General features: G+C 38.9%; 1 protein-coding gene across 2 annotated transcripts; it reads right to left on the bottom strand.

Annotated features, from left to right (window-relative positions):
* Nucleotides 1–2,179: 2,179 nt before the first annotated feature.
* On the bottom strand, nt 2,180–13,960 carry LOC111588338 (diazepam binding inhibitor (GABA receptor modulator, acyl-CoA binding protein)). Of its 2 annotated transcripts, XM_023298700.2 has the most exons (4): nt 13,803–13,960; nt 11,055–11,172; nt 7,604–7,666; nt 2,180–2,548 (listed from the first exon to the last, which is right to left on the bottom strand). In XM_023298700.2, exons 1-4 carry the CDS (start codon nt 13,815–13,817, stop codon nt 2,475–2,477), a joined length of 270 nt encoding a protein of 89 aa, XP_023154468.1. In that variant the 5' UTR covers nt 13,818–13,960; the 3' UTR covers nt 2,180–2,474. The 2 variants fall into 2 exon arrangements, with proteins under 2 accessions (XP_023154468.1, XP_023154459.2); XM_023298691.2 differs by lacking the exons at nt 11,055–11,172; nt 13,803–13,960 and adding an exon at nt 10,507–10,663.
* Between the last annotated feature and the right edge of the window lie 2,071 nt (nt 13,961–16,031).

Raw genomic sequence — 16,031 nt, 5'->3', positions numbered from 1 at the left:
ATCGGTTAAAACAAGCCATCGGGCAGAAAAACTGTCGGTGGAAAAAATTCTGCTGCTCCAAAGACAAATAACGACAAGCTAACAGTTACTATATCAGAATTACATCCAATTCAATTCAGTTTTATTTATATAGCGCCAATTACAGTCAAATTGTCTCAAGACGCTTTACAGAATCCATATGCCTGAACCCCCAGAGCAAGCCAAAAGGTGACAGTGGCAAGAAAAACACCCTTTTAACGGAAAAAACGAGGAGAACAGAGTTTACCGTGAATGAGCGTCGGCTGCCTCCTCCAGACGACCTGTCAATCATTCCAGACCAGACTGTCAATCAAGTAGCCCTGCCCCCTGACGGGCCTAAAACTTAAAAGCTTTATATAAAATTCAATATTCATTTATTTTCACACCGCTCACCTGATCTCTGGTTTTGGCCATGAAAACTAACGAAAAAAGAAAATCCTGAGCTGTAGTAAAGCAGTCTTTCGTGTTTTTTTTAAATGATTGATCAGCTGTGACCTGCAGGACGCTGAATAATTTGATACAAATATGAATTGCACATTAAAAATCGATTAGAAATATGGATTCCTACAACTGAATTTCAAGCACAATATCTCTTGGCATATGTAAAATAAAGATTTAAAGTAGATGCATTTGCAATATTGAAAGCATGAGCTTTCCTTTTAGCTTTGAAATTTTAAATATATTGAAATCTGAGCAAAAATCCATAACATTCAACATACCAATGCATACCTTGATTCTTTGACTCCTTTTTTGCCACATTGAAGTCATAGCAAATGAATCAATGAATGCTGCATTTGCAGGATTCTGACAATTGTGTTCACGCATGACAGCCAAATATGCATTGATTACCTGTAAGAAAAACTAAACCACATAAGATAATACTTTTTTTTTTTTTTTACCATAAGAGTACATTGACTGTTTTAAAGCTGACCTGTAAAGCTGTAAAACCTATCTATATAGCAAAAAATAAAGTTAAATAATATTGTATCTCGCTTCCCAACTTCATATCAGGACCAACTCTGTTAATGTCCCAGCAATATAATTTGCATGCCCCAATTCTGGAGAGGAGGATATAGACTTCTTCTCCTGCCCAAGCATCCTTAACATCTATCAACATTTTAAGAAAATTAAATGAGGGGAAAGAAGCAAGTGATATATATTTTGCCATCTTTGCTACACACACACACACACACACACACACACACACACATAGATATGAAGAAAGACATAGCAACAGGGAGGAAACAGAGAAAAGAAAATCTTACATTTCTCTGCAAGAGCTTGAGTATATGTTGGTGTTTCTGCTGGCTATAATGGCGGTATGGAATTTGGTTAGACTGTGGCTGTAGTTGTGGCTGTAGCTGCTGCTGGGTCTGTTTCTGAGGCTGTAGCTGCTGCTGGGACTGTAGTTGCTGGTGCTGTTGGTTGTAACGAGGATGACGATGGCTGTACTACCGCTGATGCTGTGTTTTTTTTTGTCATACTTCGGTATGGCACTCTGGGTGTGTGGTTAACTTTAGTTGGTTGCATGTTCTCTTTCTCCGGGTTCTCCAGTTTCCTCCCACAGTCCAAAAACATGCTGAGGTTAATTGGTAACTCTAAATTGTCCATAGGTGTGAATGTGAGAATGATTGTTTGTCTCTGTATGTGGCCTGTGATAGACTGGTGACCTGTCCAGGGTGTCCCCTGCCTTCGCCCTAAGTTGGCTGGGATAGACTCCAGCCCCCCGCAACTCTGAGGATTAAGCGGTGTGTGTATATATATATATATATATATATATATATATATATATATATATATATATATATATATATATATATATATATATATATATATATATATATATATATATCTTATAATGGATGGATGAATGAATGCGTTGACCATGTGTTAAATCTGGTTCCATAGGCAACATCAGTTTTTCTGTTAAAAATTCTTGAAGAGGAGTGGGGTCTTGCTGGGGTCTTGATTTTTGTGCCAATCTATTTGAACTACCATAACTTGAGAAATAATGAAGCTGAAGTCCTGAAATTTTGCATAACTGGTTATAACTGGTGAAGGTGGATTTATTTTGGGATTAATGTAGTGGAATTCTTTAGGTTTGGGTCTTGGAATGTTTTGTGAATATAGCCTCCAAAAACAAGTAGACCAAAAACAGCACTTGGAGAAGACAGATTTTATATTGAAACTGCATTCTTTCAGATACATGACAATGTCAAAAACATTAAAACATGGTGGTGTACTGGCAGAAGAAAGCTTCTGAATGTGTGTTAGTAGTTGCTCAGGCCACCTTAAGCTCACTGGAACCACTAGTAGTCCACCAGGCACTCATGTGGGGTGCATAAGAATACACTGTTGGCATTATAAGATGTTTCACTGTCACAATCAAGGATGACTGGTGATGGTTTCAGTCCATCCAGCAGCTGTGCCAGCAACTTGGTTTATGTCATGTGACTTTAGATTCCATACTTGTTCTTCAGCTCCTCCACCAGGTTGATGTACTCGTTCATGGCATCCTCTTTACTTTTGCCTGATAAAAAAAAGTCAAAAATGTGCTTAGGCAATCAAAGACAAATTAATAAATGAATTGCTGCTGCTTTCTATTCAGCAGTCTTCCTCCTTGTTGCATGCAGTGACTAATCTCGAGTCTCGAGTAGTGTAGTGAACAACAAATATGGTGGTCAACAAATACATTATGCCAATTTTTGTGCTGACAAACTCAATACTGTATACCAGTGTTTAGGCACAAGTGCACCTAGTTTGGAAGGACTGTCATCCTTTGTATATGTTAAGCAATGCTCACACTTATCAAACTTCAGGGACTTTAGGTACAAATGCCTCACCACCTGGCAGAGAATGTCAGGACCCATTCAACTGTATGAGAGATAAAAGGTAAAAAAGGCTATACACTGATTCAAGCTCTGCATTTGTTAAGAAGGCATTAACTGATAATAAAAAAGACGTGGGAATCTAGTGCAAAAATATCACGCATCAATCATATTTTACTCTGGCTGCATTTTGGAGGACAGCAAATTTGTTTTGCTGCTCAGGACAATTGTTATAAAATCTGGTTTTAAGTAGAATTTTTAGCTTCTCAAATACACACTTTGTACTACCTGCATTTCACTGCTTCTGTGTATTTGTCTTGAGGGAAATCTAGCATAGATGTGCGATATAATTTTTTTAAGACTCCAGCTTCAGCTTGATTGTCACTGTAATATGTGTAGGTACACATTAAGATGTGCCTGATCGGACTCACATTGACCCAGCTTGGTCATTGTCATTGACATTGCAACATTAGTACCATGATTATTATACACTCTTAACCTATATATTAACCTTATTTATATTGTTGTATATCTGTATATCTGTAAGCTGTTATATTGTGCTGCCTGTCTGGCCAGCATGCTCTTGTGAAAAAGATTCTTAATATCAATGTGATTGTTATTTGGTTAAACATAAAGGGTGCATTTAAAAAAATCACACATTTAAAATATGTGATGGAGCATTTCCACTTGAGATTCCATCAAAAGTTTAACTGACACACAAGGAGGATGACATGAACTCCAGATCAAGAGACACTGCAGGTGTCTGGATCTGGAGCTACACGTCTCTGATCTGCAGTTTCTGGCCTCACCAACCTCTAAAATGGTCATGGGTCTGTTCGTATTGGGTCTATTCTTCTACTATTCTGCTATCCCCACCCCAACCCCTCCTGCTATCTCCATCCTCCTCATTCATCCCCACTCTCACCCCAACCAGTCGTGGGAGATGGCCACCTTCCCCAAGCCTGGTTCTGTTGGAGGGTTTTTTCCCCTTCTCTGTTAAAGGTTTTGTTTGGTTCTTTCCTAGTCTATTGCATTCACATTTACATACCAGCACACCACTTCAGTCTAACAGTGATAATGAAAATGTATTCAGTCATTCCTCTCATCAAGGTACAGCTACAGGTAGAACGTCACTTCCTCCTTCAGAATTAGTTTTGGTCTCGGTTTGCACAGTAAAACAAGGCACAGTGAGCTCATGGTTGTTTTTAAAGCTACTACACATCTTTGACAACAGTAGATGGTTAAATTGTATCGTCTGAAACAGTCCGACAGCTGTGCTACATACTAGTCATTGTGATAAAATATACAATGTTATCAGTTTGTGTAAATGGAAATTGGCCTAACTACTGAGCGCTACACAACTACCTTGTGTTTGCAGGATATGCTAACATGGTCAGTGCTCGCTCTTTAAGTTTTAAAGGCTGTTGTTGTTTAAAGGTTTATAGTGTCAGATGTCTGTGTTACACTAAACCATTTGGGACTACCATGAAAACATAGGTTCACTGTGTGTTTGGCTGAATGAAGTTATGTTCTGGGGCTGCTTTGCTGCATCTGGCACAGGGTGTCTGGAATCTGTGCAGGTACAATGAAATCTCATGACTATCAAGGTATTCTACAGAGGAATGTGCTGCCCAGTGTCAGAAAGCTTGGTCTCAGTCGCAGGTCATGGGTCTTGCAACAGCTAATGACCCAAAACACACAACTAAAAACACCCAAGAATGGTTAAGAGGAAAACACTGGACTATTCTGAAGTGGCCTTCTATGAGCCCTGATCTAAATCCTATTGAACATCTGTGGAAGGAGCTGAAACATGCCATCTGGAGAAGGCATCCTTCAAACCTGAGACAACTGGAGCAGTCTGCTCATGAGGACTGGACCAGAATTACCTGCTGAGAGGTGCAGAAGTCTCATTGACAGTTACAGAAATGGTTTGATTGCAGGATTGCCTCAAAAGGTTGTGCAACAAAATATTAAGTTAAGGGTACCATCATTTTTGTTCAGGCCTGTTTCACGAGTTTATTTTTTTAAAATAATTCTGTTAAACCATGGTTGAAAAGCAATGTCTGATTTTCACTGGTTAATTTTCATAGAATTTTTATTTATTATTACTTTTGTCAGATTCAAATTATTTCTGTGACCATTGTGGGTTTTTCTTTCATTAACTGAGGGGTACCAACAATTTTCTCCACGTGTGTAAATGTATTGATTGAGTGGTATTGATTTCTTGTACTGATTGTGTTCACAGCAGCTGGATGCAAGGAAGACAGTACTTGCTCCAGATGAAATGGAGTTATGGAGGGGCATCACCACTGACATGATGTCAGATGAGGAGGATGGCAGCATTGAACAGGGTGTGTAGGTTGACAGCGTGGCCTCCATCCTTCTGCAGCCAGGAGCTAGCCAACCTGTGTGCTGCCCTAGAGGCAAGGCTTGAGGCTGATGTGAAGTACACAGCTTCACACTGCAGACGTCTTAAGCGGACAACTGTCAGATCAAATATGCCAATACGGCAGGAAAAAGACATTTTAAGCCTGATCCGATGCCAAAGATACTGCAGTAGCTGGGAGTGATGGACCAGTCCAGGGAAACTGAACACAACTTTTTTTTATTTTTTAAATTAGTTTTTGATACCTTTAAATGTGTATATTTTGTTGAACCTTATTTGTATTTCATTTTTTAAAATTTCATTTTCATTCCTTTGAAGAACAATTTCAGCATCTTTTTTTAATTTTAATTTTGGAAACTATTGCAGCTATACTGTTGTTCAATAAAGCTCTTGTTTTTCAACATGTCTTTGGAAATATTTTTCCCTACCAATTAATCTTAGTGACTGTATAGCCAATGGTTAACAATAACAAATATGTAGGTTAACTAATTATAGTTCATTTACACAACACATATTTATAATAATAATAATATTATTATTATAAACTGCAATAGTTCCCAAAATTAAAATTAAAACAAGATGCTGAAATTGTTCTTCCTACCATAAACCAATAATAATAATAATAATAATAATAATAATAATAATAATAATAATAATAATAATAATAATAATAATAATAATAATAATAATAATTATTATTATTATTATTATTATTATTATTATTATTATTATTATTATTATTATGTGTGACTGGGGGGTACTATAATGGGGGTCGACCAATAGCAACAGATCTCTCAACCAATCATGAGTTGGTTTTTTTTTTGGTTTTCATGTCTCATTTCATCCAGTGGGTGTCCTGAGCAACTCTAGACAGGCAGGCCAGATGCTAATTATTTTTTTCACACCTCTGCCATGCCATCTAGGTGTGAAGTCTCATTCCCCTCCTTGCTCCACACCAACCCCTCAACACCACAGACAGGGTCTGTTTCTGACAATTTACGGCACTGGAAAACTTTGGAGTTCACAGCTTGTGAACTGCTGATAACTGCCGGGAACTTGGTAGGTTTTCGGCAATCCACAGGGCCGATAATCTGGCTTTTTATGTAGTGGGAGCAGAGCAGAGATTTAATGAGACAGAGGACTCTGACAACATGCTGGCTGTAACATACATTTCGGCAGTTTACTATCCAAAAGGGAGAAAGAGAATAAATGTTTTACTGCTGTTGGGGCATTTCCTCATACTATAATAACTCAACAGCAGTTTTTTACTCATCAAGATCTAATCATTTGTGTGGAGACATTTTTTAATCTTACTTCTAAATGCTTATATATTTATGATTTACAAATCTTAAAAATAGTTTTAAAAACAGACTGTAAAGAGTGCCATGAATGAGTTTCGTGTTTACTCTTAGAGCGGCAGTACACCTGGGGATATTTATGTCCACGATTATTACCAAAATTATTATTCACTATTTAAGTAAGGACTGTTATAACAAATGTATGATTAACTGACCAATTGCGTAAGTTATATTTTCCATAGGTGGAAAATTATAATGCTATTGTAGAATTACATTCTCAATTTCAAGTTTAAGTTTTCATTAAATAAAGTGTACTAAAGGCTTCCGTACTTGTTTGTGTGCCTGCATTCTGGTTGGATGATTGTTTATGAGGTAAAAGAAAGATCAGTAAAAATGCCAGTGAACAGAGTCTCTTTAGTCCCAACAACTCCACACTCCAGCCTTCTCTGTTGTGGACAGCCTCATTTTCATTTCAGAAGTTAAATTTTCCCATTTAATTTTATTTTTCATAAAAACGGTTTATTCTTGTAAAATGTAATCACGTCTACTCAGGACCATCAATATTTGGATTAAATAGTTTATGAAAATACAGGGCAACATGCAGAAGGCTAAGGTTGTTTGGATGTGTCAGGCACTTGAATTAACTTAGATCATATAACTGATACCTCATCCTCTTGTATATAATCTACATATTAATAAGAAGAAAAATCATCTGTATATAATGTTTTTTTTCTGCAATTTTTGCACTGTTTCTTTTTCTTATCTATTCCTGCACTGCCTTTATACTTTTTCTTTGGAGCTGCTGTAACGGTTAACTTTCCCCACTGTGGGATCAATAAAGTTTATCCTTATCAGGATGTGGGACATTCCTACCATAAACCAATACTCTCCAATGAGAAGAAAAAGATAACCGGTATGTTACATTTTAAACTGATATGACAAAATGCAAAATAGAGGTCTGATATAACCCTGAAATCTTTCCTCATCCCATACACAAAAGTGCTGGACATTGCTTCAAAAGATGTTTACCTGGCATATGTGTCGTGATGTAGAGCACAAACATTTTTACTAACCTTTTTGCTTCTCCCAGGCATCCCATTTAGCTTTCCCAGTGAAATCCAACATCCCTGGGCGAGCTTCAGGGAGAAGAAAGAAAGACAGATGTAGGTGGAGTGGTTTAAGGAAACAATTTAGCAGAAATTATATGTACTGCAGGTACGTTGCATCTGAGGTAACAATACCTCTTGTCACTGTGACAGGTCAGCTGCTCACATTTACATTTAAAGTCCATGTCCAATAAACTGATGTTATTAGAGAACAAGGTGGATAATTAAACCAGTGGTTGCCTTGCTTTGCCCATTTGTTCGGCGCTGGAAATAAATACAGACAGCTGGAAACACGGAAATGGCTTTGTCGTTTGTGCAGCGAGTCAACAGCGCAATGCTCCCTCACTTAGCCTTTCAGTGACTTCGTTTTTTAGTTTGGAGTCACTACAAGCTGATAACCAATATCTGGAACCAATAAACATTGAAAGTAATTTATTACCAGCATGTAATAGCAGCAACCCTGCCTTAAAACTAGGTTGGTTCATTAATAAGGATTAATGTTACTGAATTCAAACATACATACAATAACTCTTACAAAGATCAGGCATAACATTATGACCACCTGTCTAATATTGTGCTGGTCCTCCTTATGTTGCTAAAACTCCTCTGACCCAGTGGGGCATGGACACAGCACCTCTGGGGATGTCCTGTGGCACCAGGATGGTGGCAGTGAATTCTATGGTTCCTGTGGGTTGCATGGTGGGACCTACTTAGATCAGGCTTATCCTGGCACATCCCACAGATGCTCAATAAGATTTGGATCTGGGGAGGGAGGAACCTGAGTGAACACCTTAGCTCTGTCGTGTTCCCCGGGTCACTGCTGAGCAGTTTTTACGGTGTGTCTGGGTGCACTGTCCTGCTGAGTGTGGCAACTAGCATCAAAGACTGCTGTTGCCATAGGAGGGTGGGGGGCGGTGGGGTTGCTTGACCTGCAATGCTTAGGTGGGTGGTTCATGTCAAATATCCACATGAATGTCAGGACTCATATTTTCCCGACAGAATGTTGCATGACAACAAGATGATCAATGTTATTCAATTCATCGGTGATCATAATGTTGCGGCTGATCAGTGTGCATATTAACAGCATGTTTGAGAACAGTTAATTGAGATCAACAGTTTGTCTTTGGGTTGAAGAGTTTGTCTCCTGCAGTTCTGTCAGTTTTTCTTGTGTTTTCTTAATCTTTTTCAATTCTATTACTTTTATTGCAGACTAAGGCCCATATCTTAAAGCATTATGAATTATTGTTTTCCAGACACTGTTTTGGGATAATCTGTGGCTGCCTCCTAACTAAGCCTCTGGTGTAGCCTTAGCCTCTGTGAAAGCAGTTAATGACCTGCTTCTTGGTCAGTATTTGCAAGTTGCGTCTCTCCTAGCGAGACGTGTCTTTTAGTTCCAACAAGTTGTGAAAGTTCATCTGATTTTAGAAAAATGTTACAGAATGCATTAGCCGCAGGCTAAGAGCCATACCAAACCTCTTAGCAATAGCCACAGCCTAGCCCCATCAGCTAAATAAGTTTAAGCAGCAATACTTGCTAAAACCTGAAAGTGAATTATTGAGGTCTTTTTCTGTAACATTAGGAATGCCTGTGGAAGACTGAGGCGCTTATTAAACCTTCAGCAGTGTCAGCTACCTCACCTTCCAAACACAACTCCGCTAATTCACTAGAGCTTCTCCGCTCTGCGAAATGCGTTCAGCATCTCTCTGTGTAAATAATAGTTGTGACTGGCTGTTACTCATGACATGTGACAGTCATTTACATGGAGCTGTGAACGGGACATTGTTTGAGGCCAAGGAGTAACTCCAGAAAGACAGCCAGATGCAAACCAGTAATCTAAAAATGTCAAATATCGTTGCCACCAATCAGTCAGGCTGGCAATCGATGAGTCCCTAAAAGAAACACTTTTTCTCGTAGTCATCTCAAAAGCAATTACTACTCTGATGGAGAGCAGTAAATCAAGACAGTCTGGTAACTGCCTAAATTTACTGCGAAAAGCAACAACAGCCCAGTGCAGAAAGTGCTGCAGTGTGCTTGTGGCAGGAATAGAGATGAAAGTGGCTGTTGGCAAAAAACCCTGAAAATTTTTTTTCTAAGCAACTTTGCCAAGTGAGCGCCGAAGGTGCTCCAAGAGGCTGCCGAAGGCAGCCTTATGCGAGTGCCGAATAATAAATTACAATAGTGTCATTGTTACAATTAAATTAACATAGCATTATAGTCTTTATTAACAATAAGAATATATATAAAAAATTAAAATGACCACGCAATATTCAATGAAGATAAAAATTTAAAAATGACCAAACAATATAGAACTTCAATGGAGTCCATCTTATCAAAAGCATGCACCAATGATATCTATTCACTCAAAAAAAAGAAAAAATTGAGGTCTATCTATTTTTGTAAAATTAAAAAAAAAGTTCCTAGTTTGTCTAATTTCCTGATATATTCAAATCAAAGAAATCAAAGAAATCGTCGTTCGTATCTTTCTTTTCTAAAACATGCACAAATAATATTCATTCAAAAAAAATGAAAAAAATATTCTAAATCCTGACCTGAAAAAAATTTCGGCAGAACTTCCCCTCAGGGCCAAGCCCAGAATTTCATAACCCCCTTCCCTCCTTAAAAGAATAGCACAAAACTGTGAAAATGTTAATAAAAATGCGGAAACATTCCTGTTAACATGTTCAGTAATGTAAACTATTCAGTAGTTTAGTACCCCATATTTCATATATTAATCATTTCATACTCTAGTCTAGATGTGTCACTAATCTATTATAAGGATTATATTATAATATCATTAAGACAGGAACCTTAAGACACAGTAAACTATCAATATATTGATATCTATTTTTGTAAAATTTAAAAAAACGTACTTGGTTTGTCTAATTTCCTGATATATTCAGACAAGAAATCGCCGTTCGTATCTTTCTCTTCTAACCACGACCACCGGAACGCGTTCTTGACTGTCGCGTCTACAGCACGCACGTCAGCGTGCCTGTCTACCTGTTTAAACATTGTCCTGACAGGTACGGGTCATTACATTTACACAAAAGCAAAGGTCGTCTATTCAATGAGCGCTATCAATGATTAATCTCTCCTTTGTACTCAAAACTGGCGCTATTCAGTGCATCCGCTCTCGCAAATTCTCGCAGCAATGTACTCAGCATTAGATTGGAATCGCGTCAATGAACGAGATTCAAAATGGCTGCCTCCGTACACTAATATAAACAACAAACAACGCATTAGCGATAGGAATAAGATTTTCAAAAAGAATACTATCAATCAAATTCTGATTTTCACTGAAAACTTTGATCAATTTTCCCAGATTCCCGGAAATGAACTCACAAAATTTGAAAACCCGGATTTTCGGGAAAACCCGGAAAACTTTCATCTCTGCAGGAAGTAGTGATAGCTGTCTCACCTGTGTTAACATCACCCACAGTGGCTTGTTTGAACAGGGAGTAGACCTGCAGCATCTCGTCATCTGTCGGCTTCGCTTTCAGCTGCTTCACCTCACTTGCTGCTGCATCAAATTTAGCCTACAGAGAAAAGGACACCAGCCTCATTACAATACTGATACTGTGGACCACAGTGTGAAGGAGATCTGGATGGCCTACACTGCAGCACCACAGGCTTCAGAATAACATGGACATCGTCCGTGTGACATTTTGAAATCTAAAATAAAATAATAAGGAAATGTGAACGATACTTAACTTCACTACTGAAATTTATTTAACTACAGGAATGAAAAGATATAATCTAGTAGAAAATGCCAAATCAAATGGAATCAGTAGGTTTCTGTGGGGATCTGTGAACAGACAATTTATAACTTAACCTATTTCTACTAAATTCTTAAAATTACTCCATGCAGCGCAAATGTGTTTTTCCAGTATTTGCATCACATATGTATTTCTTTAACTTTGGTTGACAAGAGGGTGTACCAAAATAAATCAAGGCTGCAATGACATAACTTTGGTGCTGCATCAGATACCCCTGACAGTGGTGGTGCAACGGTTAAGTCTCTGGACTACTGATCAAAAGGTCAGTGATTCAAACCCCGATGCGGCCACGGTCGGGCCCTTGAGCAAGGCCCTTTACCCTTCCTGCTCCAGGGGCGCTGTACTATGGCTCACCCTGCACTCTGACTTCGAATGGGATAAGCGAAAAGCAACATTTCACAGTGCTGTAATGTATTTGTGACAAATAAAGGCAAATTATAAATCATTACCATTCAGACACTGAATCAGGAAATGAATGCAGTGCTACTGAACAGTGGCAAAATCCTACAAGTACAATGAGCTCATTGATTCACTTAGACCCCTTCACATGAAAAAAAGTGTCACTGCACAACTCTTTGCCAACTGGGTCAAAGAGGAGGACCAGATTATTGTAAAGTCCCAATAAAATTGTCTGTCAGGTCTGGATTCCTGTTTGCTTACTGTCCAGTAAACACTATGATGACATGTAATAAATGCATGAAATACACAAATAAACAACAGACCACAAGATCAGACAGAATGATTTGTGAAGAAATCTCTTTGTACTATAGAAGAAATACAACTCTGTGGGGCAGCTGTGATAAATGTAAATCAAACAGTATGCAGTAAGATGCAACTTAATAATCTCTACATAATACTTAAAATATATCATTTAAATCTGTAGTTGAAAATAGTTCAATAACAACTTATAAATGTTGAAACAGTGATTTAAATGTCTTTTTCTCCAAACTGTATCCTGACTTTGAATTTGATTGCGTGTTTCAAAAAGTTGGGACATTTTGATATCGATCATTTTTCAGTTTAATACAGACAAGCAGAAAAAAAAATGTAATTTGAATTTGGTTGCCTTAATTTGAATTTAACCACTTTAGCATATTTCTCAAGATAATATTTTTAATGTTAACACAAAAATGAAAAATACAATTGCATTAAATACATAAACAATAAATAAAGAGATAACAATTGCAACTTGATAAAAATGAAAAAAAGACAGCAGGTAATATTTGATGGTGAGGGACAGGCAAAGCCTGTGCACTGAGGCTAAAGCTCAGAGTGGTTGGTCTAGATCCGCTGTAGATGGGGATGAAGTCCTCAGGGCTCCATGTGCTCTGCAGAGGGTGCATCGTTTAGGATGTGGTGGGGAATAGGATCAGGAGTACTTTGAGACTGCAAAACCCATTTTGCAAGGCCAACCACTAGTTCCACCAGAGGCGCATCTGATGACGTTTGGCCTAGTTAGACTGCAGTTGCAGCTTTTACAAAGAAGTAAGCAGGGTCCTCATTCAGACCTGAAGCTACCATGTTCAGATGATATTAGATTAACAAAAAGGACGGCATGTCTAAAAAAGGCATTAGTCACTCTTTGAACCTTGATGTGCTGTTTAAATTTCGTGTGAGAGTCAAACATGGCACACACACTTTGTTTCTCTCCGTCAGTATGGTGGGTTTGTCTGATTGAAGCCATGATGAACATTCATGTAAAAGTGGCCTATATTTGAATGACAGAATGCCGACACTTCGATGGACTGATAAAGCAGCAATTTTACAAATCACGCGTCTGAAAAGGCTGCATGTGTTTCCACACCCTAAGATCTGCTACAGGACAAAGGTCTGCCTGTCTGCTCCGTGTTAACCCTTCAAACCTTTGTACTGCCCAGCTGACAGCATAGCTCTAAACTTTCCTCTGCACTCTATAGAAATGAGCAGTGAGAGCGCCCATACAAAGTTCTATGTCAGCAGCCATACCCACTTCTTATGCAGCTCTCCAATCTCATTAATAACATAAATAACTAAATGAACGTCCTCCACAGTCCACCTGCCAGCACTGAGAGGAGGCGGACATTTTGCGCTATTGACATATTCCAGAACATCGAATAAACGCCATTGCACTGAGTGCTCATAGAACCTACGTTGTCTATTAAGGCTAGTTAACAGACAAAGAAAATTAACACAATAACGTGTAATACATCAGAGTATTAGTTAAAGTCGGCACGATTGTGTTTCACAAGTGCTCATTTGCAGAAAAAGGAATCGAGGCTCTCTTTCACATTGGTTAGCCAAAATCGAGTTCACCAACTAACGGCTTTACGGCTGCTGAGTCCCGTTCATTTAACGGGACGCAGCAGAATATAAACTAGCTGTGAAATTGCTACTAACTATTTTATACACACCTGGAGATCAGCCATGTTTTAGTTTTAGGTCACACAAAATACGCCGCTGGCTTCGCAGATGCACGACTGGATGGAGAGTGGTCCGTGGAGGGGTGAAGTCCGCCGCAGCGTCCCTCCCTCGTCACACTTCTTCTTCTCTCAGCTTCGATTGCAGCTCACATTCAGGGAGTCGCTTCACTGCCATCTGCTGGATGTTTTCATATCCCACAATTTTAAAACATCCCTTGACCCCTTGAGTTAAGGGAGATACTCATTTTCCATTGGATTTGGGTCACACAATTTTCGTTTGATTGACAAGGCTACATATAAGAGACTCAGAACGCTGAAGAGTTTCCAGCTAGAGGGAAAGTTAAGGGCAAAGTTCACTTCCAGCACTGAGTGCCCAATTTTTCTATTTCCACCCAAATTTAATGATTTAAAACCATTTTGAGTAGAACTTTTAATGCAGATTCAGATTTGTGAACAAAAATTTTTGTACAACTGCAAAAAAGAGGCATTTTTTTCAATACTTTTTGAAATTTTCATTTTTTGAACAAAACAGACAAACAAAGTGAACAGGCTCTACACAGTCGACGACAGAGAAAAATAAACAAGATCCTAAATAAATAAATCTAATTTAATGAAATAGCCAAAAATAAATTCAAATAAATAAATGAAATATAAAAATCCAAAAATGAACACATTATATATATATATATATATATATATATATATAGAGAGAGAGAGAGAGAGAGAAAAAAAAAAAAAAATATATATATATATATATATATATATATATATATATATACATACACACACATATATACACATACATTGCCAGTGCTGCATCATCATGGTGCTGCTGAAAGGTCTGTGGATGTGTAAAGAGCTCAGGGATAAGAGGTCAACTAGCCCAGTCTCTTAGCTTTTGCCTTTACCAAGGTGCACAAGGAATGGGTCCCAGATGTCAGAGTATATTTGCACCCTGTTGGTCTGTATGAATCTGAGTGTCTCCATTTGGAAAACATGGATCATGTCCGTTGTTCACCTCTGAAAGGAAGGGGGAGAGGGTGACTTCCACTCCTTAAGAATGAGTCTTTTGGCCACTGTCATGCGGAGCAACAGCAACTGCTGTGTCATAGTGGGGACTCTCTGGGTAAATTGAGAGCAGCTGAAAATGGCGAGTATAGGGTCCAATGGGAGGACCTGCTTGTATGCCTTGGAGCACCAGTCAAATATTTTGAACAAGAACCCAGACAGCGAAGGACAATGCCAGAGAGTGCTTTTCCATTAGGACCTACTCGGCTCGACTCGACTCGACTCGGTTTAGGTGGGTCTCCATTACAATTGAGTACCACCTCATCGTGGGTGGAGTCATCATAGCATGGTGGCCTGGAAGTCCCTTAACATCATTTATGTGTGACACAAACGCAACACAACAATGGAGGACATGGAGGCGATGGTACACTTGCTGCTTGATCTGTGGCTTTCTGTCAGATTCAAAGTAAAAGAAGAGTCAGACAAAGCTGAGTGCGGTGAGTCGAAACACTCACGAGACACACAGGAGAGTTTGGGAGGCGAAACAGCAGTATTAAGCCGAAGACAAGAGGGTACGAACTAGATGACGGGGGTCAGTGGCGTGCACAAATTGACATCAGATGGTGCTAGAACACCTGCCCCTTGCCCTCAGTATCAAGCAGGTGCCTTCCGCGTCTCAACTTTTTAAAAAAAAAATTTAAATATTAAAAACACACACACACAGATGCACACACAGGCGCACACACACACCTACACACACACACACACGACCCCTGCCGTGACTCGCCCTGCCCGCCCCATCCCGTAACGTGAACACGAGGAGCGGACTCGCGCGTGGCAGCAGCTGCACAGCCCATATAAACTGTAGCCACCAACCAGGTAACACGTAAATGAATCCAATGTATTGTTCATAAGCCTCAGTTGCCAAGCCACACGGTGCATTTATTTGTCTCTGTTGTGAAGTAGCCTGTCTCATGCAGTGCTAAACAACCATGCCTAAATTAGCCAACTGCCCGCCTCCTTAACTAACAAACTCGACGCTACCCATAATAATAATCAATTAATTGACATAACGTGATGACGTTGACCACACAACCAATGTTACTTGCTGTATTGGTACAGCATATGATCAGTATACTGTAACTGATTATTTAGCTTCTGTAGGTTTATTTTTAGCCTGCATTAGGTAGAGGCAACACTTGCTGTGACTTA

This window comes from Amphiprion ocellaris, chromosome 11, assembly GCF_022539595.1.
Source record: "Amphiprion ocellaris isolate individual 3 ecotype Okinawa chromosome 11, ASM2253959v1, whole genome shotgun sequence".
Lineage (NCBI taxonomy): Eukaryota > Metazoa > Chordata > Actinopteri > Pomacentridae > Amphiprion > Amphiprion ocellaris.
The sequence above is the reverse complement of the archived record's forward strand: the minus strand, read 5'-3'. Positions and strand labels throughout refer to the sequence as shown.

Coding starts and splice junctions, on each gene's coding strand:
- LOC111588338 (XM_023298691.2), bottom strand. CDS start 10,648: ATGTTTAAACAGGTAGACAGGCACGCTGACGTGCGTGCTGTAGACGCG. Junction 7,667..10,506: donor CAGGAAATTAGACAAACCAA/GTACGTTTTTTT, acceptor TTCTCCCTGAAG/CTCGCCCAGGGATGTTGGAT. Junction 2,549..7,603: donor TGCCTGGGAGAAGCAAAAAG/GTTAGTAAAAAT, acceptor TTTTTTTATCAG/GCAAAAGTAAAGAGGATGCC.